The sequence below is a fragment of the Bufo bufo genome, chromosome 3, assembly GCF_905171765.1.
Source record: "Bufo bufo chromosome 3, aBufBuf1.1, whole genome shotgun sequence".
Taxonomy (NCBI): Eukaryota; Metazoa; Chordata; class Amphibia; order Anura; family Bufonidae; genus Bufo; species Bufo bufo.
This window is the reverse complement of record NC_053391.1, coordinates 174,607,964-174,632,749: the sequence shown is the minus strand read 5'-3', so window position 1 is coordinate 174,632,749 and position 24,786 is coordinate 174,607,964. Positions and strand designations below refer to the sequence as shown.

The 24,786-nt window shown below is 45.4% G+C and overlaps 1 protein-coding gene across 1 annotated transcript in view; it reads right to left on the bottom strand.

The window, feature by feature from the left end:
* The window catches only part of WWC3 (WWC family member 3), a 212,991-nt gene extending 195,695 nt beyond the window's left edge, over nt 1–17,296 (bottom strand). Inside the window, exon 1 of the mRNA XM_040423764.1 lies at nt 16,612–17,296. Within this exon, the coding sequence (XP_040279698.1) occupies nt 16,612–16,835 (224 nt within the window). The 5' untranslated portion in view covers nt 16,836–17,296. The remainder of the gene's footprint in view (nt 1–16,611) is intronic.
* Nucleotides 17,297–24,786: the final 7,490 nt, after the last annotated feature.

Sequence of the window (24,786 nt, the reverse complement as noted above, 5' to 3'; positions counted from 1 at the left end):
TGCCGCACTGCCCGGGCTGGTGCGTCTATGATTGTGCACCGCCCGGGCGCAGCCTGAAGAGAGCGACTGACAGGAGGGAAGCGCCTCTAATGTAGCATGGACAAGCTCTGTTCGGTCCGCGGTACAGGAGCTTTTGTTTCCTGTACCCGGCCGGACTGACAGGAAGTGCTCACTTAGTGTGCACTTCCTTTCAGTCCGGCCGGGTACAGGAAACAAATGCTCCTGTACCGCGGACCGAACAGAGCTTGGCCACGCTACATTAGAGGTGGGGGAGAATGAGAGTGACAAGGGAGGGGGGGAGTAAATGAGAGTGACAAGGGAGGGGGGGGAGTAAATGAGAGTGACAAGGGAGGGGGGGGAGTAAATGAGAGTGACAAGAGAGGGGGGGGGAGTAAATGAGAGTGACAAGGGAGGGGGGGAGGGAGTAAATGAGAGTGACAAGGGAGGGGGGGAGGGAGTAAATGAGAGAGTGACAAGGGAGGGGGGGAGTAAATGAGAGTGACAAGGGAGGGGAGTAAATGAGAGTGACAAGGGAGTGGGGGGGAGTAAATGAGAGTGACAAGGGAGTGGGGGGGGGAGTAAATGAGAGTGACAACGGAGTGGGGGGGAGTAAATGAGAGTGACAAGGGAGTGGGGGGGAGTAAATGAGAGTGACAAGGGAGTGGGGGGGAGTAAATGAGAGTGACAAGGGAGTGGGGGGGAGTAAATGAGAGTGACAAGGGAGTGGGGGGGAGTAAATGAGAGTGACAAGGGAGTGGGGGGGGAGTAAATGAGAGTAACAAGGGAGTGGGGGGGGGAGTAAATAAGAGTAACAAGGGAGTGGGGGGGGGGAGTAAATAAGAGTGACAAGGGAGTGGGGGGGGGAGTAAATGAGAGTAACAAGGGAGGGTGGGAATAAGAGAGTGACAAGGGAGGGTGGGAATGAAGAGAGTGACAAGGGAGGGTGGGAATGAAGAGAGTGACAAGGGGGGGAGAGGGGAGAAGAGAGTGACAAGGGGGGGAGAGGGGAGAAGAGAGTGACAAGGAGGGGAGAGGGGAGAAGAGAGTGACAAGGGGGGGGAGAGGGGAGAAGAGAGTGACAAGGGGGGGAGAGGGGAGAAGAGAGTGACAAGGGGGGGAGAGGGGAGAAGAGAGTGACAAGGGGGGGGAGAGGGGAGAAGAGAGTGACAAAGGGGGGAGAGGGGAGAAGAGAGTGACAAGGGGGGGAGAGGGGAGAAGAGAGTGACAAGGGGGGGAGGGGGGGAGAAGAGAGTGACAAGGGGGGGAGGGGGGGAGAAGAGAGTGACAAGGGGGGGAGGGGGGAGAAGAGAGTGACAAGGGGGGAGGGGGGGAGAAGAGAGTGACAAGGGGGGAGGGGGGGAGAAGAGAGTGACAAGGGAGGGTGGGAATGAAGAGAGTGACAAGGGAGGGTGGGAATGAAGAGAGTGACAAGGGAGGGTGGGAATGAAGAGAGTGACAAGGGAGGGTGGGAATGAAGAGAGTGACAAGGGAGGGAGGGGGGGAGAAGAGAGTGACAAGGGGGGGAGGGGGGAGAAGAGAGTGACAAGGGAGTCCCCCAGAGCCAGACTGCAGCCAGAGACCAGATCATCTTATTGTCCTGGTGGTAAGTAGACAATGCAATATGTTTATTATGTAATTGTTAAGTTATTAATACTACATTGGAAACTAATTTACCTCACATTAAGGCTGGGTTCACACGAGCGTGTCCGGATTAGTTCCGGATGCGTCCGGTGTGTTGCGGCAAAACCGCGCGAGTAGGAATGCAATTGCAGTCAGTTTTGACTGCAATTGCGTTCCGATGTTCAGTTTTTATCGCGCGGGTGCAATGTTTTTTGCACGCGCGTGTCAAAAAACCGACACTGGTACCCAGACCCGAACTTCTTCACAGAAGTTCAGGTTTGGGTTAATGTAGTGTAGATTGTATTACTTTCCCTTATAACATGGTTATAAGGGAAAATAATAGCATTCTGAATACAGAATGCATAGTACAATAGGGCTGGAGGGGTTAAAAAAAATAAACTCATTAACTCACCTTCTCCTCTTGATCTCGAAGTTCCCGGTCTCTTTTTTACTTGAGTTGTGGGCTAAAGGACCTTTGAGTTGAGTTTACTGATGAGTTGTGGGCTAAAGGACCTTTGGTGACGTCAGATCTCATGCTCCAATCACATGGTCCATCACCGTGGTGATGTACCATGTGATTGGAGCATGAGATCTGACGTCACCAAAGGTCCTTTAGCCCACAACTCATCAGTAAACTCAACTCAAAGGTCCTTTAGCCCACAACTCAAGTAAAAAAGAGACCGGGAACTTCGAGATCAAGAGGAGAAGGTGAGTTAATGAGTTTATTTTTTTAAACCCCTCCAGCCCTATTTTACTATGCATTCTGTATTCAGAATGCTATTATTTTCCCTTATAACCATGTTATAAGGGAAAGTAATACAGTTTATAGACTGTCACCTAGCAACCATGCGTGAAAATCGCACCGCATCCGCACTTGCTTGCGGATGCTTGCGATTTTCACGCAACCCCATTCACTTCTATGGGGCCTGCGTTGCGTGAAAAACGCAGAATATAGAACATGCTGCGATTTTCACGCAACGCATAAGTGATGCGTGAAAATCATCGCTCATCTGAACAGCCCCATAGAAATGAATGGGTCCAGATTCCGTGCGGGTGCAATGCGTTCACCTACCGCATTGCACCCGCGCGGAAATCTCGCCCGTGTGAACGCAGCCTAAGGCTCCATTCACACGTCCGCAACGTGTTTTGCGGATACACGGAGCCGTGGATCCGCAAAACACGGAAAGCGCCATTGCTGGCACTAATAGAATATGCCTCTTCTTGTCCGCAATTGCGGACAAGAATAGGACATGTTCTATTTTTTTGCGGAACTGAAGTGCGGACCCGGAAGTGCGGATCCGCAATTCCGTGTCCGGGCAGCACATCGTGCTGCCCCATAGGAATGAATGGGTCCGCAATTCCGTTCCGCAAAATGCAGAACGAAATTGCGGACGTGTGAATGGAGCCTAAAAGGACACTATAGTCCCAGAACCAGTACAGTTTAATGTAGTGGTACTGGTGTCTATAGCCTGTTCCTGCAGAGAAAAGACACTATGCAGTACGGGTGGTAAAGGAGCACTATAGTGCCAGGAAAACAAACTCATTTTCCTGGCACTATATAGTTGTTAGGAGTGGGGCACCCTCGTGTCCCCCTCCCACTGTGCTGAAGGGGTTAAAACCTCTTCAGCCACTTACCTTTCTCCAGCGCCGGCACTGGGAACTCTTCTCCCCGATCCTCCTCTCAGCTGCGCATGCGTACACATTCAAAACTATGTTCCGCGTCTTCCCACTGTAATTTTCACAGTGAGAATCGCGGAAGCACCTCTAGCGGCTGTCAGGGAGACAGCTACAAAAAGCTTGATTAACCCTAAGGGAAACATAGCAGTTCTTTTAATTTAAATGCTGAGAAAGGGGTGGAACATATGTGATGTCATGATATGGGCAGATCATCTGATAAAGGAGGGGGGGGGCGGCAATTTTTATCTTGCCTAGGGCGGCAAAAATCCTTGCACCGGCCCTGCTGCCATGAGAGGCACCACATATCACTATACTGTTAGTGTTCCCCTTATGACTACTAGGGGTGACCAACTATCGTATGCGATGTCTCTCCATATCATCATACAGTTGAAGCAGGCTGTCGCTACATAGCAATGGCAGAAGAGAAGCACTCAACATGACACCTCCATATTCAAACCCAACCATTTTATGCCCTCTTGTGGCCAGACCAAGTGTCTAATCAGACCCCACCAGTAATCCTTTATATAACTGCATGCCAAGTTTTGCAGCAGTCTGACATTTCTATTTGGGTGCGTTATTTTTTTGTCAATGAGTGTATATAGCTATATATATGACCGACTGGCTGCTTCATTCATTTCGGGTGGCCCTGAGGGATACCCATTCTTGTGATCAGTGGGGATCCCCCACCAATGGATAGGGATTTAACCGATAACCAGAATATCCCTTTAATATATCAATATATATGACAGTTATAGGTATACCTCTTAAAAGGGTTTTCCGAGATTTTTATACTGATGACCTATCCTCGGAATAGGTCATCAGTATCTGATCGGTGGGGGTCCGACAACCAGGGCCTCTGCCGCTCATCTGTTTGAGAAGGCCGCGGCGCTCATAGCTTTTCCTAGACCAGTGACAACACAGTTATCTGTCACGTGGCCTAGGAGCAGCTCAGCCCCATAGAAGTAAATGGGTCTAAGTGGGATACCAAGCACAGCCGCTATACAATGTAGGTCATCAGTATACAAATCTCGAAAAACCCCTTTAACCTAGGTTCACATTGTGTTCTGGCATTGTATTTAGACAAGTATACAATATACCATGGATATCAATGGCTTATATTGACTCCTATTGAATAGTGCAGTATGGAGGATGGAGAGTTATGTAGTGGTATTGAAAGCTTCATCTACAGAAAAAATACAGAAAATCATAAAATCTAATCATACACAACAAAAAAACATTACATGCTCCACCACATGCCTTATGTACAGTCATCAGGAAAGTCCCACAAAGTCTGAGCTCTTGGGTGACTGGTACAGAGTATAAAAATAATACAACCATATATATCCACACATGGCAGATTTCCAATACACAACTGTTTGTTACTGAAATCTGTCACATTCCTCTGAATGGAGTTTGCAAAAATCACACACACAAGCTGCAAATCCATTCAAATGCTGGACAGAGGTTTTCAGTCGTAGAAATATCTGCAACATTTCTGCTTTGCGTGAACATACCCTAAAGGATTAGCTAGAAGATTCCAGAATGGAAAAAAAAGCTGCTAATTCTGGCATATGGTGTGCCCACCAGACAACATAGACCAAACCCCTGGTCTACTGAGTCTCATAAAATGTGTCAGGATAATACATCAGTGTTGCCACACATGCATTAGGTGGTTTTCACACTTCATTCATGAAGTACATTTGGCATACTGTACATCAAATGTATCCATAGGGCCTAATTTACCCAGAGTATTCCAAAAGGCTGGCATACATCAGTATATCCTTTTTTTCACTGTATAGAGTAGTGTAATAGACTATACTATTCCATGTAGCGGAATATGGTAAAAAAAAATAAAAAATGTACACCACAAGGCATTGGACATCATTGTATGACTATGCAAAGGCATACCCTCAAAAGGTATATGTTGGCAAATCTACCCAATGTCTACCCATGTATCTCAGATGGAAGTCAATAATGAACTGTGAACAGAGCCTAAAGGTACTTTTAGGCTGCCTTCAGTAGCTGTCGGCCAACAGTTATTTCTACCGATTCCCCCACACATGTACATGCTCAATTCAGCCGAGCATGTATGTGTTTTCAATGAGGAAAGAGAAGAAGCCAGTGCCAGACAACTATGACACTGGCTTACGTTACGGGAGGAAAAAAAGGATCCTTCTCTTTACCAACATCATCTGTCGGGGGAGAATCAGACGCCCCACTATATTGTCAGATGGTCCCGCCAAAATCGTTAGTTAAAGAGGACCTTTCATTGGTCCAAACATTGTGAACTAAGTATCATGACATATACAGCGGCGCCCAGGGATCTCACTGCACTTACTATTATCCCTGGGCGCCGCTCTGTTCTCCCGTTATGTCCTCCGATATGTTCGGGGACTTGGTTATAGTAGGCGGAGTCTGCCCTTGTTCTGCTGGGCGTCTCCTTCTCCTAGGCTGTAGCGCTGGCCAATCGCATCGCAGAGCTCACAGCCTGGGAGAAAAAAAACTCTGCCTACTATAACCAAGTCCCCGAACATACCGGAGGACATAACGGGAGAACGGAGCGGCGCCCAGGGATAATAGTAAGTGCAGTGAGATCCCTGGGCGCCGCTGTATATTTCATGATACTTAGTTCACAATGTTTGGACAGATGAAAGGTCCTCTTTAAGACCAACAGTAAACTAATGTGTATAGGTGTCTTAAATATGTTGTTTGAGATAATTAAAAATTTCAGACAACTTCTAGAATGTCTTAAGATTAAAATGAAATACTCATCCGTTCCTCCAGTGCCGTTCTCTGCAGCGCTGCTCCACTGTACTCCCACTGTGGTTTGTTCAGAATCCAGGCACATCACTGTATACTCCATCGACAATGGTGGCATGCATAGGGATATGCCTGGATTCAGCGTCTCACTGCTGCAGCCAATCACTCTACTCAGCTGTAGACCACTTAGGACAGTGACTGGCTGAAGGGGTCACGTGCCATATGCAAGCACATCACAGCTGCTGTTTGAAAACAAAAGAAGGCAGAAATACCAGACCAGCGCTGCAGAGAAACGGGTATACGTTTTTTTTTTAAGACACTATAGCAGTTGTCTAAGATTTTTAATTATCTCAGACAACCCCTTTAAACAGGCTATTCAAAGTCTAAAATATCCCCCTCCAATGCCCAGGTCCCTCACATACATTTTACTTACCTACTCCCCAGCACCCACATTGCTACGGATCCCTGCATGGCCGCCGCTGCAACTCCCCAGCTAGGGAGGCTCATACCCGTCGCGGGCTGCTATTGGCTGCACCACTTTCCACCCCGTCACCAGATGTTTTGATCCGCGTGAAGGGGAGATGCAGCGGCGGCCATGCAGGGATCCGAAGCACCGTGGTGCAGGTAAGTATAATGTATACAAGGCGACTGGGCATTGGGGGGGATATTTTAGACTTTGGATAACCCCTTTAACTTTGGTATGCTCTACAGTCCATGCCATGTAAAGATAATCCTTTCGTAAATAGTAGCCAAACAGAATGCTGTCAACCAGTCCTGCCACTTGGACCTAGCTGCTGTAATAATATGGAGACAGGGTTGGGTTGTTATCTAAGAAAGTTGGTTTTTACTCTGTTGCCAATGTTCTGTTTCACTATATTGTATCTGTGCTGTGTCTATTTTTGCATTACAGACAGTGTGACTACGTTTAATGATACTCTCCATTTAGTGTGGTATCATGATGATTTTGGAAACATCCATACTGCCAAATGCCTGATGTTTCTTCAGCGGCTATCAGAGCTTGCTAGCAAAAAATTCCAACTTTAGATAGTTTTTATATCCAGCACAATGGAAACCTAAAAATAAAAATAACACTTACTAGAAAGCAAAATTGTGCCATGTTGTAAAGGGAATGAGTTAGCTAATAATTAAATTAAATTCCCTAAGTTATAAGCAAGCAGTGAATATCCACCATTACATACCATTGTGCTTTTTTTTTTTATAACGTAAATAGTTGAGGGATCAGCTCTTTTTTGGGGGTCATTCTCACAATTATCTTCAGGACAACCGTGTTGCATGTCCAAACAGTGTATTTATTGGACAGTCTTTAGACGACACAGCACAAATAATACAAAACAAACACTCGCCCGATTGGGCTCTAACTAAACATTTTACTTAATCCCTGACTCACCTATACAACTTCCTCAGCCGCTTGTACACGAGCCCCCCAGGCTATAGCAATGTCAGTCCAAATACGAGTCCCTGGGGGATTGTGTTCCAGCAGTACTCCCGACTCTGGCCTTGTGACCCTTGAGCCCAGGCGTCACGGCGTCCCCCAAACGTTCAGGCTAGCACCTAGCCCCGTGGCCCCTCAGCCAGCCCGGCTGAGACCACTTGTACAGAGCCTCCAGCAGGACTCTGTTGCACAGAGACTCTCTCCTCTTGACGGACACTCTGGGCTGGGCTCTTATCCCAGACCGATTGTGGCACCTGGTGCTGCCTCAGACCTGATGATTGCCGGGGAAGACATGGAAACTGCTGCCATAAATCTCTCCTAGCAGCCATGAGGCTTGTCACTGCCTCACAATAGATAGAAAATTCTAAGTTAACTAAGTGAATTAATATATTTTTTATAGTGGTCGGAACTTTTACTGACACAGTGCTCCAAATTCCCCTGCATAGATGTAGAGTTTAAAGGGGTTGTCCGAGTGTTTAATACTGATGACCTATCCTCAGGATAGGTCATCAGTATCTGAGCAGTGAAGGTCTGAATCCCGACACCCCTGGCGATCAACTGTTGGTTGAGACTGCAGCACTCCGGTGAGTGACATGGCATCTACGTAGGTCAGTGACGTTATGTTCATCAGTCACATGGCCTACTTGCGATATCAAGCACAGCTGCTATCTAATGGACAGTGCTGTGCTTGATACGTTGCAAGGAAAAGGCAGCACTCACAAGAGTGTCTCAGCCTCTTCAAATAGCTGATCAGTGGCGGTGCTGGGTGTCGGACCCCTGCTGATGTGATATTGATGACCTATTCTAGAATAGGTCATCAGAATTAAACACTCAGACGACCTGTTTAATAACAAAAGCTTAAAGGGGTTATCCAATCGTAAAAAAAAAGCCCTCCCATATGCTGATCAGTAAGGGTGTCAGCACTCAGACCCCACAATCAAAACTTATAATATGTCACTACATTTCAAAAGTTTTACCAAAATTCAGTGACCCTTTAAAGGTTGCATTCACCTACTGTATGTACGCATACAAGTTTATATATTCAAACTTAAAGAGGTTGCCTAGTAAAGAAAACTTATTGCATATCCATAGGATAGGGGGAAAAGTCTCTGCTTGGTGGGGTCTGACCTTTGGGGTACCCACCGATCATAAGAACAGGGGCCTGGAGCAGCAGACATGCATGCGTGTCCGCCATTCCATTTAATGGTATGGGACTGGTGGAAATGGCCGAGTACAAGCGCCCAACTATTCCCAGCAGCCCCACAGACATGAATATAGAAGGCTGCGCGCATGTGTGACCACTGTTCCATTCAATCGGGGGAAAATGGGCACCCATTCTTGAGACTGTCGGGGCCCCAGTGGTTGGATCCAAAACTATCAGATACTTATCTCCTATTTTGTGCATTTTTTTTATACAAGGTGAACAAGTTTAGTTTCATCAGCCTTCCTCATAAGTGACAACTTCTCTAGAAACCATTTCCCTTCCAATATAAAACAGTATCTTTAGATGCTTTAGATGAAGCAGACTGGCATTGTGTGCTGCACTGTAGATTCTTTGCAACATTAAAGACCATGCATGTGTTTGTCCCTAGATATATAACCTTAAATCTATTATATTGGACCTCATATATTGTATTATTTTGTTGCCCCTCCAGCCAGTGCTCCTATAAGGAGAATCTATAAGGCTTAAACCGCAAGTAGCATTTTTGTTGTAATTCTGAGCATTTTTCAGATTTACAGTTGGCAGATATTATACCGTAGTGAAACTAGACTTTTCGAAATTTGACCAGTAGAATCAACATGTCAGGACAGGCAGGTTTTCCCCAGTAAAAACAAGGAAAAAGACGTTGACATTAAAAATGCATATAAAAAATAAATAAATAAATATTGTAATCCAATCAGACTAATGGGACACTTGCAAAAATTTCGACAACAAATCTGATAGATATTTGGAGATAAGGCATCAAAATTATTTAAAGTGAATCTGTCACCAACGACCTCCTTATCAAACGGTTTGCATAGACATATAGCTGTGGATCTCCTGATTAAAACACGTTTTTTTTCTTGTGTTCATCCAAAGCTTAGTTCCTGAGCTATAAAACTTAATATGAAAATTAGACTTTTGGTGCAATGAGGGCATCATCATTGCTGTTGTTGCACTCAAGCTTTAGTCATTTCTGTGGTCAGCCCCTCCTTTGCTACTTTGATTGTCGTGACCTGGCAGTGGCAAAGCAGTGGAGGAAAGGAGTGGAGCTTGTGTGCAACAAGACCAATGTTGAGGTCCTTATTGCACCAAAGGTCTAATTTGCATAATAGGAAAAAGTGGCATAACTCAGGAACAGAGCCTCAGATCAGAAACAATTTAAATACAGTTTTAGCCTACATGCACACGAACGTGGTTTGGTTCCACATCCGAGCCGCACTTTTTGCGTTCGTGTGCATGTAGGCTTAATCAGGAGAACCACAGCTATGTGTCTATGCAAACAGTTGGTCAGGGAGGTCGCTGTTGACAGATTCCTTTTAATGGTACCCGTCTTATAGTACGTTATAGTTTTGTCCTTGAACAATAATGGCTAAAAGAGAAAAAAAAATGAAGTGTGCAGCCATGCTCCTCCGTCAGAGGAGCCAAACAACAAAAACAATAGAAGTGCCAAACCTGACCCAAACAGACCCTAACAGACCCCACAACTGGGTCTGTTCAGGAGTATGCTTATTTAGGTGAAAAAATGTCCTGCATGCGGAGCTTTCTGTTTTTGAAGAGATCTAGGACAGAGACCTCAAAAGGAGACGTGAACAAGCCCTAAGAGACACTTGGTATACCTGGATACACAAAACCACAGAATACTGTAGATAAGGCTCCATTCACACGTCCGCAAAATGGGTCCGCATCCGTGCAGACCCATTGATTTTCAATGGGGCCGGATTGTGCTGTCCGCAATTGCGGATCCGCACCCGTGCTTCCGTTTCCGCAAAAAAATAGAACATGTCCTATTCTTGTTCGCAATTGCGGACAAGATTAGGCATTTTCTATTATAGTGCCGGCGATGTGCGGTCCGCAAATTGCGGAATTCACATTGCCAGTGTCCGTGTTTTGCACACGTCCGCAGAACACTTACGGACGTGTGAATGAACCCTAACACTTCTTATTATGCATCACTTGAAACAATAAATAAAATGTATAGATTATACTATAGCTATATACGTAATACCACCAAAAAGTTCAATAGTTCTCCCATATTGGACCAGGCAAGGGCTAAATAATTATTTTGTAAACATTACAGCAATTAGTAACATAGTAACATAGTACATAAGGCCGAAAAAAAGACATTTGTCCATCCAGTTCGGCCTGTTATCCTGCAAGTTGATCCAGAGGAAGGCAAAAAAAAAAAATAACTGTGAGGTAGAAGCCAATTTTCCCCACTTTAGGGGAATAAAAAATTCCTTCCCAACTCCAATCAGAATAACTCCCTGGATCAACGACCCCCCTCTAGTAGCTATAGCCAACGACCCCTCAGTAATACACAGAAAACTCTTTCACAGCTTACTCTTCTTACTTGCGTACATTTGGTAGGTTAACAAGCAGCAGGGGCAGAGGAGCAGCAACATGAAAGCAGGATCAGACTACAGAGAGTTAGGGCTCGTTCACACAAACGTGTGAAGCCCGTGCCAGTGCTGTGGACCGCAAATTGTGGTCCGCAATGCACGGGCACCGTCCCAGCCGCATGGGGATCGCAGACCTATTCACTTGAATGGGTCCGCGATCCTTCCGTTCCGCAAAAAGATAGAGCAAGTTCTATCTTTTTGCGGTGCGGAAGCACGGAACGGAACTCCAGAAAGCACTCCGTAGTGCTTCCATAGTGTTCCGTTTTTCCGTTCCACATCTCCGGATTTGCGGACCCATTGAAATAAATGGGTCTGCATCCATGATGCGGAATGGCCACGGAACGGTGCCCGTGTATTGCGAATCCGCAAATGCGGTCCGCAATTTGGCAACGGGCATCACACGCCCGTGTGAACGAGCCCTTAGTTTATAGTCTGTTACCTTGGAGACACAATAGTCTGTATAGAAAATAGACACAAAACAACAGCAATTTTCAATCAATAATTTGTTTATGCTTCATTATAGATCCCCAAAAATTCAAGGTATAATTAAAGGGATTTTGCAAGATTTTTTTTAACCGATGACCTATCCGCTGGATAGGTCATCAATATCTGATCGATGGGGGGCCAACATCCGGGACACCCACCAATCAGCTGTTTGAGAAGGAACCGGCACTCGTAGGCCATATGACCACATTCATCAGTTACATGGCATAGTCACAGCTCAGCCGCATTGAGTCCAGGGGATAGGGCATCAGTTAAAAGTCTTGGAAAACCCCTTTAATGCAGTGCTCTTCAACCTGTAGTTCTCCAGCATGCTTTGAGAGCGAGACTGTCATTCAAGGAGTAGCCCTTCTACTACATTACTCCACTGCACTGTGTATATGGAAAAATTACAGTCTTTACTTTACAAAAGCAAAATTCCTTGAATCCACTGTTCTCTAATTCCGAAATGTTATGCTTCACCATATTTGAAAACCATATTGCAGAAACCTTTTTTGTCCCATCCCAAGTTCCATTCAGGAATGCTCCCAAAACACCTAGAAAAAGCACATTTTCAAGCAAATTGGCATAACTTCATCCCTTTTGCAGTCCAGTCTGCAGGGCAATCCTACGGAAAACGCTGTAAGTATGGACTAGCATCTATTTCTATTGCAAAACGGTATGATAATCTGGAAACTCACAAGACAAGAAGTGAGCAGAGGCAACCAATTAGGAGATTCTTCAGATACCAAAAATAAAGTTAGAGCACCAAATTTTGCTTCTTGAGTTTTCTTTAGCCTTAGAAGTAAGTTTTATATACTTTCCTATTAACCAAGCAATATTTGATAATCTGGTGCCTATTCGGGTCTCATTTCTCAGGTGCCAGGTTTTTACTGTACTTACTAGTTATGTCAAATGATATAATAACCAAAACATCATCTCACCTACGTTCATTTGAAGTCATTGTACGATTTACAGACAAGAACAAATAATGGGCCCCATGTACAGTTTTAAGGGAAAAATGACCCTGTGTCCCATAGAAATGAATGGGCTTTCGAAATACTACATTGAAGAAACATGCACCAAAACAGAACCGAGGACCAACGCAGGAACGCTGAAAACGACAGTAGAGGAGTACACAATCTTTTATTATCCTAACACATTTAGGGGCTTTGGGGACATTTAAAAAAATATGTCTAATCCCTTTATGTAATTTTGTAAATAGTCTTTAATAAATATTAACTACCGTTGTGGGTCTATAACACTAAACAGACATGTATCGCCATAGTAACAGACAACATACAACCCCTGTGTAGTCTGATCATGCAGTCACGCTTCCTTCCTTTTGCCCCCTGCTTCTTCATGACATACGTTCAGTATATTAGCAGGGGGCAGATAGAAGGGGCTCAGACTTCGGTAATACACTTTGTTACCATTGGTCTGCATAGGAGCTGCAGACACAAAACAATAGGACATTTCTACTAAAGACTACTTGAGAAGCTGCTTTATTTTACAAAATCTGTCTGAGAAGGCGGACATATCCTCAAAACCATAAAGGCTGAAAAAAAGTAAAAATAAGTATTCAGTACCAGCTCTGAACCACAAAGGGCCTCAGATATCAAAACTAAAAAGTCTGTGTTGCCTATAGCAACCAATCAGGGCCCGTGTTTCATTTTGGTTTTCAGAGCAATTTACAATTGGCTGCTATGGACAAAAAGTCCACCGTTCCTTTGCTTATAATATAATGGACAGTGCCTACCACTTATAGTACTTTACTGTCAGCCACTTTCATCCAGTCACAGCCCGTGTTCGATTTCTCCAGTAAAGTTTTGAAAATTAAAGCTGAATTCTTATTGGTTTCCATGAGCACCGAAATTATTCAAGCTTTGTTACCTATAGAAGCCCTTTACAGAATATAGGATAAAGTACAATATTTTGGCCTACTTAATAATTCATGACCCTTCTTTCTTCATCCTACACGAAACCAGTGACACACTGTAAACAATGAAGTATCAGTAGAAGGTTCCCCCATAGTGATTTGTATCAGCATATAGACATGATCTACATAAAAAGTACATTGCCCCATAACCACAATGTACACCAGGTCACAGTTCTCCTCATACAGCCCATCAATCTTAATCATTTTCACTGCTGCTTTCATACTCAGAATCTAGAAGTCATTCTGCGATTATCCTGAAGGATGTTTTCTGACCATAAGGTTACACCGTGGTTAGATGATGATGATGGTAATGATGTCTATTAACCATTCAGGGATTAAAGGGGTTTATCCAGGATTACAAATAAAGATCTGCTTTTTTTGCCCAAAAAACAGCACCACTCTTATGCCTCATTCACACGTCAGTGATTTCGAACCAAAACCAGGTGCGGCTCTAAACACGGAACAGGTGCAGATCTTACCTTATGTCTGTGTAGCTTCCACTCCTGGTTTTGGTTCGCAATCACTGACGTGTGAATAAGGCATTAAGCCTCATGCACGCGGCCGTTGTTCTGGTCCGCATCCGAGCCGCAGTTTTTTTGCGGCTTGGATGCGGAACCCATTCACTTCAATGGGGCTGCAAAAGATACGGACAGCACTCCGTGTGCTGTCCGCATCCGTTGATCTATTCCGTGGTCTGCCCAAAAAAATATAACCTGTCCTATTCTTGTCCGTTTTGCGGACAAGAATAGGCAGCTATATCAATGGCTGTCCGTGCGGTTCCGCAGCACACGGACGCCATCTGTGTTTTACGGACCACAAAACAGTCGTGTGCATGAGGCTTTATCCATGGTTTGATGTGAATGAGGATGGCCTGCAATACCAACCAGACCCAGTCCAAAGACAAGAGTGGAGCTGTTTTATTCATCCACATTTTACCAAATAGGCCCTTTTTTCTAATCCTGGTCAACGTCTTAGGCTCTGTTCACATCTAAGGTGACTTCAGGCCTGATGATAATTCAATCAATAGGACCTTGATTTAAAGCACTGCTAACTTTTCACAAAACGTTTGATTTGTCATAGAAAAATATGAAAATTTTTGATCGGTGGGGTCTGAGTGCGGAGCCCCGTCTGATCACTAGAAGGAGGGCAGAGTGTCTGTGGGTCAGTTTCTATTCCGTCCTCAGCAGAGCGCTGTATGTGCGCTTATCCCCCCTCGTTCTAGACATTGGTGGGGTCTCAGCACTCGACCCCATGATCAAAGCTTTTGATATGTCTCTATGACATATGAAAGGTTTTGTGATAAGTCAGTGGCGCATTAATGACAGCAGAGAGGCTTTTCCGCTTTGTGGTGACCATATTATTGTTTCCCACTCACATGGATTTATTTTTCTTATTACTTTCTTACTTGGTCCCTGCTAGATATTGGGGGTCATTTACTAAAGCCCAGTGTTTCTCGTAGTAAACATGTAACTGGAGGAAGAACCAATTAATTTATCAAGAGCTTCACGCCTCTTAATACATCTGTCAAATCTTCTGCTGTCCATGTGTGAAAAACTGATCTACTCCGGCTAGGAGTTCTCTGGCAAAATTCATAGTAAATGTGTCAGACCGCAGTGGCCTGGCCCCTTTCCGCTAAGCTCTGCCTACTTTTTAAAAAAGTGGCAAAAGCAGCGGAAAACAAAACATTTTTTGCAACTTTTTTGTCAAGTCTTGACAAATGACCCCCATTACTGTTAGACTAATTTCACACTAGCAAGTTTTCCCTCTGGATGTAATCCAATTTGCGAACTGACCTAATCCTGACCCATTCACTTCAATCAGTATATGCACATGAGCATCATTTGCACTGATCGTCTTTGCGTTAAGGAAAAATGTTCTATACTGGCATTGCATCCGGATGCCTTCCGTTTTTCACGCAGCCCCATTCATTTCTATGGGGCAAGAGCTGCGTAAAAAATGGAAGGCACCCGGGTGCAATGTGTTTTTCACAGATAATTCTTAGGAGATACTAAGTGTTCTTCACCTTTTCTGAAAAAATCCGATACAATCCGGAAACAAAAAAACGGAAACACAACGCAAACGCTGACAAAATCGATTAAGCTTGCATGAAAACCATCAGAACCTGACCCGTATGGCTCATGTGAAGGAGCCCTTTAAAAAGGTCAAAATATTTACAGACAACCAAGAAAATATTTCCCTTGCAAAGTAATATAATAATTTCCAATGAAGAATAATTCCCATCATTGCATTTGTGATTCTATCAGATGAATACCAGGGTATCTGTTACATAATAGGCTACTTTCACACTGGCGTTTTGGTTTCCATTTCCGAGATCCGTTCAGGGCTCTCACAAGCGGTCCAAAACGGATCAGTTTTGCCCTAATGCATTCTGAATGGATAAGGATCCGCTCAGAATGCATCAGTTTGCCTCCATTCCGCTCTGGAGGCGGACACCAAAACCCTGCTTGCAGCGTTTTGGTGTCCGCCTGACGATGCGAAGGCGCACAGACGGATCCGCACCGATAATACAACCGCATGCATCCGTTCAGAACAGATCCGTTTGTACTATCTTTAACATAGCCAAGACGGATCCGTCTTGAACACCATTGAAAGTCAAACGGGGGCGGATCCGTTTTGCATTGTGTCAGTGAAAACTGATCTGGCCCCGTTGACTTACATTGTGTGCCAGGACGGATCCGTTTTTACTGACACAATGCAAAACGGATCCCCCCTTAATGGTGTTCAAGACGGATCCGTTTTGGCAATGTTAAAGATAATACAAACGGATCCGTTCTGAACGGATGCATGCGGTTGTATAATCGGTGCGGAGCCGTCTGTGCAGATCCATGACGGATCCGTCTTGGCTGTGTTAAAGATAATACAAACGGATCCGTTCTGAACGGATGCATGCGGTTGTATAATCGGTACGGATCCGCACCAAACGTGAGTGTGAAAGTAGCCTTAGTCTATGTTTGCCCCCCTATAAAAGATGGAAGCCAAATAGTAAAAAAAAGGGCCTAGCTGAGGAGTGGCAGAGCCGGGTACAGAATAGCAGCACATTCATTCTGGGGCTAGTTACCTGTCTCTTGGGTCTATCCATGAGGTCTGTCTGGTGTTGTGATCGATATAAAATACCCTGCCATCATAGTCCCTTGCCTCCTCCCAGCCAGCTGGTAAAGGCAGCTCTGAGCTCTCCCTCATGCCAGGCAGTGGACACTGAGCTGGGCATTGCTGCTGTTGATGGTGATGCTGCTGCTGTGACTGCTGTTGCCTTCTCCTCCTGCCACCACTCAGCCAGGGCATTTCAGGAACAGGCAGTCACACAGCAGTCCTCTTCCTCTGCTGGTTAGTCTCCCTTTCCTCCTGTCCTGGGACTTCTGTCTTCACGGCTTGCTGTGCTTGCTGCTTACACAGATCTGATCTGAAGATATGCAGAGATCCAAAGTCTCTTTTGTCCCATCTTGAGAGTGATCATCCTAGTCCCAAGCCAAGTACAATAATATAAATACACACAAAAAGCAGCTTTTTTTGGGGGTCTTCCTCCTTGTTCCTGTCTTCTCCTGAGTGTCTTCTCCTGAGTGTCTTCTCCTGCTGGGATCCTCAGCTTTGTCTTTGGTTTAGCTAGGATTGCGCCAAGCGAGAACTTCCAGATATCTGAGAGGTAGAAGAATTCATTTCTAGTCCGGCCAAGTGGCCAAACTGAGCTCAGAGCTCAGGTTCTTGTTCATCCATGTCTGCTCTCCCAGTCGTCTCATTCCTCACAGCCCCAGAGCAGCCACCTCCCCTTGTTCCTGGTTCCCTCCCTCAGCTTCCTGAGCTGTGTTTCCAGTCTCAAAGCTCCAATTTGAGCTAAAGTCATGCAGGCACCATGAAGCACCACCAAGGCAAGTCCCACCGCCTGTGCGGCTGCCACTCATGGTTTTAATAAACTGCAATTCAGACCCAGATTCAACAAAAAGTTTATACAACTTCCCAAATGTTAGAAAGATTAATGCCAGGAATCCAAAGGCCCCTCTCATCCGCTCTCCAAGCAGAAGCAGAACATCTTCTAAAGGATGTCAAGTATTTTTGCTTCTCCAAATACTGATAGCTGAGATATTTGTGATTTTTCTTCTCAGGAGACGATACTGGAATTGCTTTTAGTTTTTAACATGTTAAATGAATTGTGGAGGTTATTAGAGTCACCGGGATACCGAATATAAGGCATGTATGTTTGGTGCGGTCACGTGTAGTAAGGGCAATATATATTTTTTTTAAATAATGATATTAATTGTATTTTCCATTTTTTTGTTGGATTTGTAAGGAGAGCATATTTTCAGCTGATCACCACTGGGTCCAATCTACACATGTAGGAAAAAAATAGCCTCCTGCCTCATTCACACGACCATATCCGTTTATTGCAGATCCACATAACACGGATACCGGCCGTGTGCATCCCGCATTTTCCCTTCCGCAGGTCCCGCGCTATGTTACAAATGTCTTTACGTGTCCACAAAACAGGGCGGCGGAACGGACATACGGATGAGGACAGCTCACGGTGTGCTATCCACATCTTTTTTGCAGCCCCTTTCAAATCAATGGGTTCACATCCGATTCACAAAAAATGACGATTGGATGCGGACCAAAACTATGGTTATGCACATGGGGCCTTAGGCCTCCTGCACACGAACGTAGGTGCCCCGTTGCTGTATTGTGGACCGCATTTGCGGATCCATAATACACGGGCATCGTTCCATGTGCATTCCGCATCACGGATGCGGACCCATTCACTTCAATGGGTCCGCAAATCTGGAGATGCAGAATGGTGCTAAACGGAAGCACGGAACAGAACCCTACGGAAGCACTACGGAGTGCTTCCGTGGGGTTTCGTCCCGTACTTCCGTTCCGCAAAAATATAGAACATGTCCTATCTTTTTGCGGAATGGCCAGATCGCGGACCCATTAAAGTGAATGGGTCTGCGATCCGCTGCGGCTGCCCCACGGACAGTGTTTGTGCATTGCGGCCCGCAGCACAGCCATGGGGCGCACATGTTCGTGTGCAGGAGGCCTTAGGCTAGTTTGACACTAGCATTAGTAAAAATCTAGCAGGCTGTTCTGGCAGGGAACAGCCTGTCGGGTCTCTCTGGATCCAACATTGCCTGAAACGACATGATTGCTGTCCGTGCAGCAGTTTTAGTCCAGTCGGTTCTCGGAATATTAGCCAGCTTGCAGACGGATTTCTACCAGTCCCTATTAAAGTTAATAGGGCTGGAGGGCAATCATGGCGACGATGCCAGATCCAGAGAGACCTGTCGGATCTCACTAACGCTAGTGTGAAACTAGCCTTAGAGAACAACGCCGCGGTGCGGTCATGATGCGTTAATGGTGTGGTTAAGGAACGTGTGCGGCCAAACGCATGTGGTTGCTGCATACATAAGTTTAGGATGTATCATGTGTTTAGGATGCGCTTTTTTTGTCTGTGATCGTGTATAGACTGTTGTTTGAACGGTTGTGAATCTTCATGGTTCTTTAGGATTCTGATTAACTTCAAACAGTGACACATGGTAAAATATGTTAAACATATACCGCAAACGTCTACTCAACTGTATACCCCATGCAGTCAGCAGCTTCAAGCAACAGGACATGTTTTACATATGATCAGCCACACATAAATCAGGTGCAGTCATCACAACATTGAAAGTGCCAGGTCTGTCCCAGAAACCCATTTTCCCATTGACGTCTACTGGGAAATGAGACACTGCGGTTCCTAACTGCATCATGACCGCATTACGACCGCTCTGTGGCGGATTCTCTGTCGTTCCCTACCCCCCACCACTTCTCATGAGGGGTTTTTATTCCCTATACGCCAGTTTTCTGGCATTGAAAGTCCCAAACTCCTGGCATCGGACTTTTTAAACACCATTGCGCAATCTAGGGCAAGTGGTGTTTCTACACATCCCTCGCCACTTTCCGAAAAGGGAGCATGGCTGGGTGGAGTGTGGGCAGGACCATCAGCCCTATCATATTTATCATCATTTACACCAGTTTTAAGGCATAAATTATCATTAAAATGTATGCCAGCTAGGAACTGGCGTAGATTTCAGTTTAGGCAGACGGAATGCCGGAGGGTGTGCCTAATTTATGATAAGGTGTGCATCCTCTGGTGACTCAGGGGATAAAAAATGCCAGTCTTTCATAAATTGACCCCTTTGTCTCTGATGCTGCAGAGATGATGTCCACAGCTACTTCACGTGACTGCTGAGGCCAGTGATTGGTTGCTGCGTTAGTTAGGAAGTCATCACTGCAAAGGTGAGCACTATTTGTCCGGCCGAATCCCGAGATATTTGCCGGGTAGTGGCCAGATCTCCGCTGGACCCCATTATAGTCATTGGGGCTAGTAGGCATTCCAGTAACATCTGGTAATACCAGGACCAGATAGCTCCAGCAAGCTATTCTCTGGTGGCAGTCTGAAACTAGCTTTACAGTGGTTTTGTCTGATGGTGATCGCATTTTTTGCTTCCTGAAGAGAACTTCTCTGTGCATACATCATTTGATGGAGCCTGTTGGAAACTGTTAGATCTGAGGAAAATAGACAAGAAAATGTCTAGAAGATTAATTTGGGAGATTTGGGGGAACAACTTACAGCTGTCCTTACACAGTAGCTTTCAACCGGAATACAAGAGAGAAGCTGTCATGGTGTTCATCGGTTGGACCTTCACTGTAACTATCACCTTCTTGGAAACTATGACATTTGTATTATATAATTCAGAGCACATCTCTGGCAAATTCTCAGGACAAAACCACGAATCGGAAACTCCATCAAAGAAGCCCTTGGACACTTCGTTTTATTTCATAAGTTAGAATCCAGTACAGTAGATCCCAGGATGTTGACACATTTTGAGCCTCAAGGAAGGTCTTTCAATCAATTATGATTAAGTTAAGAGGCCTTCCTTGAGGCTTGAAATGCGTCAATGTCCCAGGAAGTACTGTACTGGATTTTAAGTTAAGAAATAAAGAAGTGTTTTTAATCACCAAGGGTTTCAGTGCTAGAGTTTCCACTTTATGGTATTGGACTTCATATTGCCACTCACAGGTGTCGGACTCTCGCCTTCTATTGTGCACGGCCCTAGGATTTATCATGATCAAGCTATGTGTGCGTGACCTGGAACAATCCTGTGTTAACAAATTTTCAGGATGCCTAGTATGTATGCTAAGGGACTCCAGTGATCACTTAACCAGTCTATGTTAAGGGATTTCTACGTACCATAAGGTGACTTGATAGTGGCGTCGCTAGAGGGGGGCGAGGGGGGGGCAATGCCCCCCCCTATGTTGTTCTTTGCCCCCCCCGGTTTCCCCCCCCCGCTGATTCCTCCAGGTGAATACTATCCAATGAGCGCTTCCATTATGGAAGCGCTCATTAGTACCGAAGGACCAGGAAGTGGTGAACGCTCTGTACTCACCACTTCCTGGTCCTCGGCTGTCGGCTGTGCAGGGCTGCGCACAGCGTGAGGACGCTCTGTGACCTCACGCTGTGCGCGCCAGTTTAGAGCACAGGACTGAGGAGGGAGAAAATTGCAGGCGGCGTCCGTCCAGGAGCAGGAGAGGTAAGTGTTTTTTTTATTTTATAAAAAATGTGGCTGCTGGGGGCATAATGGGGGCTAATTGGAGCCATATGGGGGCTAATTAGAGGCATATGGGGGCTAATTGGAGGCATATGGGGGCTAATAGGAGGCATATGGGGGCTAATTGGAGGCATATGGGGGCTAATTGGAGGCATATGGGGGCTAATTGGAGGCATATGGGGGCTAATTATGCATAATGGGGGATAATTAGACTATTAGAGGCATATGGGGGCTAATGAGGCATATGGGGGCTAATGAGGCATATGGGCGCTAATAAGAGGCATATGGGGGCTAATGAGGCATATGGGCGCTAATTAGGTATATGGGGGCTAATAAGAGGCATAATGTGGGCTAATAAGAGGCATAATGGCTTATAATCGGGGCTAATGAGGCATAATGGGGGCTAATAAGAGGAATAATGGGGAATAATGAGGCATAAGGGCTTATAATGGAGGCTAATGAGGCATAAGGGCTGATATGAGAGGCATAATGAGGGCTAATGAGAGGCATAATGTGTCATCAACACATGCCCCCATAACAGTGTGTCTTCCACAGATCCACCATAACAGTGCGCCTGCGGAAGCAAGCAGAGGACGGCACAGCAGACGACTGAGTAGCTTCTTTTGTAAGTAAATTGTTTTATTATAAATGTATCCCTGCATACCGCAATTCTCTCGTATTTTGTAATATTATTTATATATACTTATTTTGTTCCCCCCCCCCTCATTTTTGACTGTGGTATCTTTGTGCCCCCCCCCCCCCCCCCCCCTATATATTGTTCCTAGAGTCGCCACTGTGACTTGAGAATACCATGTGCATACAATGTAGGGATTAATAAGCCGATGCACCAGAATGCTGGCTCAAATTGCATAAAACACTGACATGTATGGTGCAAAATACTGGTCTACAGTAAGCCAACCAAGAGGTTGTGTATGTTAGAGAAAAATATCTACCATCAAGATGACCCATAGCCATAGCTCCCAACTTTAAAGAGGGACACTATCAGCAACGAGTGTAGTGTGCCACAGCAAATGTGTTTGGCACTGAGCCATGCCTCTAACTCCACTCCAATATGTATACATGCCTAGTCCTGCCCACCCCTCTTTGTGCCCCCACACAGTAGTTATGCCCACTTAGTGCACCCACACAATAGTTATGCTCCCATAGTGTCCCTACACAGTAGTTATGCTCCCTTAGTGCCCACACACAATAGTTATGCCCCCTTAGTGCCCCCACACAGTAGTTATGCCCCCTTAGTTTCCCCACACATTAGTTATGCTCCCTTAGTGCCCCCACCCTTGTAGTTATGCCCCTATAGTGCACCACATAGTAGTTATGCCCCCTTAGTGCCCCCACACAGTAGTTATGCCTCCTTAGTACCTCTACACAGTAGTGATGCTCCATAGTGCCCACACACAGTAGTAATGCCCCCTTAGTGCCCCCACACAATAGTGATGCTCCATAGTGCCCCCAAACAGTAGTGATGCTCCTCAGCACCCCCACACAGTAGTGATGCCCCCTTAGTGCCCCCACACAGTAGTGATGCTCCCTAGTGCCCCCACACAGTAGTCATGCCCCTTAGTTCCCCCACACAGTAGTTATGCCTCCTTAGTACCTCTACATAGTAGTAATGCCCCTTAGTGCCCACACACACACAGCAGAATGCCCCCTTACTGAAGTGATAACCTGTATTGTTAATAAAATTAAAAAAAATAACACTCGCCTAGCCTCATTCCACTGGTTAATGGAGCTCATCCTGCTCTCCTCAGCAGTGCACCTGCTGGGTAAGAGCACCGCACAGGTGAATGGTGGAGCAGGGAGCTGACGGCCCATTGCACTTCATTGTCTCTGTGTCCTCAGGATACAAAGACAGTTGAAAGTGGGACATGACTCAACTGGGACCTCATGACAGCCACCGAAATCTTGGGCTGTCTCATCGGATCCATCATGGTTGAGAGGTACATATGCATATCTATCACACAGCGTGCGCTACTGTGATAAACTGGGCACATCTGTCTGTCTTGTCAAGGTTTATACTGTATGAAGTTCAGGCAGTATTAATAATCCTGCTCCAATGTGTATACCGATGCCCATAGAAATAAATGCAAATAATAATTTGTACTATGTAGCACTAATAACTTCAAAAATAAACCAAACTCCAAAATCTGGAAAAGTGCAAAATATTCCTTGCAGTGGGAACTATGGTATACACAAATCAGTCAAATAGAATCACCTATCAGCTCTCCTGACAGATCTGTTTAGTATATGCTTGCCACATGCGCCACTACAGCCAGTACCTGGCGCAGCAGTGATGTACACCTATTTGTCAGTTCAATGGGTCACGTGACACATGGGAGCACATCAACCCTTTGGTCAGTCATTGGCTGGAGTAGCGCACATGACCCCTGTCAAACTGGATGTCGACACACAGGACCACAGAGCAGCAAGGGCCTGTGGGGGCCCAAAGGAGCCAGAATCCAGCAACAGGGAGCAGGTAAGTATGCTTCCCTCCGCAGGTCTGGTGATGTGAGGGTCAGGCCAAAGGGCCCCCAAATGTGGACAACCCTTTCAATGGAGTAGGCTTCTAAAAAGGAAACAGTCACTCTGTCAGTTCTATCTGCAGACAGCATGTTATAGAACAGGAAGAGCGGAGCAGATTGATATAGATATTTGTGTGGAGTCCAGAGGGCAATCCTATTGATTGACTGACACCCTTCCCTGTACAAATATACATATTAAAATTGCTGTCAAACATTGGGTGTCCCACCCTCTAGACTTCTTAACTTAAACTAAGCAGATATTTAAAAGTATAAATTACTAGTTCTTCTAAACCTTTTCCACAAAACTAAATATCATTCTGCTCAGCTCCTCCTGCTCTATAACATGCTATCTCCAGACTGCAAGACAGGTTCCCTTTAGTGGAGCTGACGACACATAAGTCAATTGGCACCAAACAGAATTCAAATATATATATTTTTTAAAGATACTAATTGTTGAAAGTGCATACATTTAAACATATCGGCAACAATCAGAATGATTTTCCCCATAAATAATTATTCCACAATCACAGGATGGATCACAGTGGTCATGTGCAGATGGTCACAATGTTATTACTACAGAACAGCAACAGCATTGGAGAAGCACCAATGGACTGTGGACTGGTGGTAATACTTGTTTGGGTATTTTCTCACATCCCCCAAGATTTTTAAAGGGGATTTCTGCAATTACTATGCTTTGTAAAAGGTATGCTCATATAGCTGCTTACCCCATGTACTGTACATCTTCCCCATGCCTCTCGAGACCCATTTTCGCCATGTAGACAAATCCCTCTGGTTGGTTTCCATCTTGTATGTAGCACTTCCTGTTTCTATATCCAACCAAACCCATGATGCACTTCTCCCTTCTCTGCCACAGTTCCAGCACCGCCTCCTAACAACACCCATCTAGTTTCACACCCAGCTAGTTTTATAGACACCACCCTATTACTGCCCCTGCTTGACACGCCCATGGACATAAGGGTACTTTCACACGTGCATTGTAAGGATCCGTCGCCGGAACTGCCTGCCGGATCCGGAAATCCGTATGCAAACGAATATCAATATTTTTTTGCATTTTTAAAGGTCTGCCCATGCGCAGACTGGGAAACCGGATCC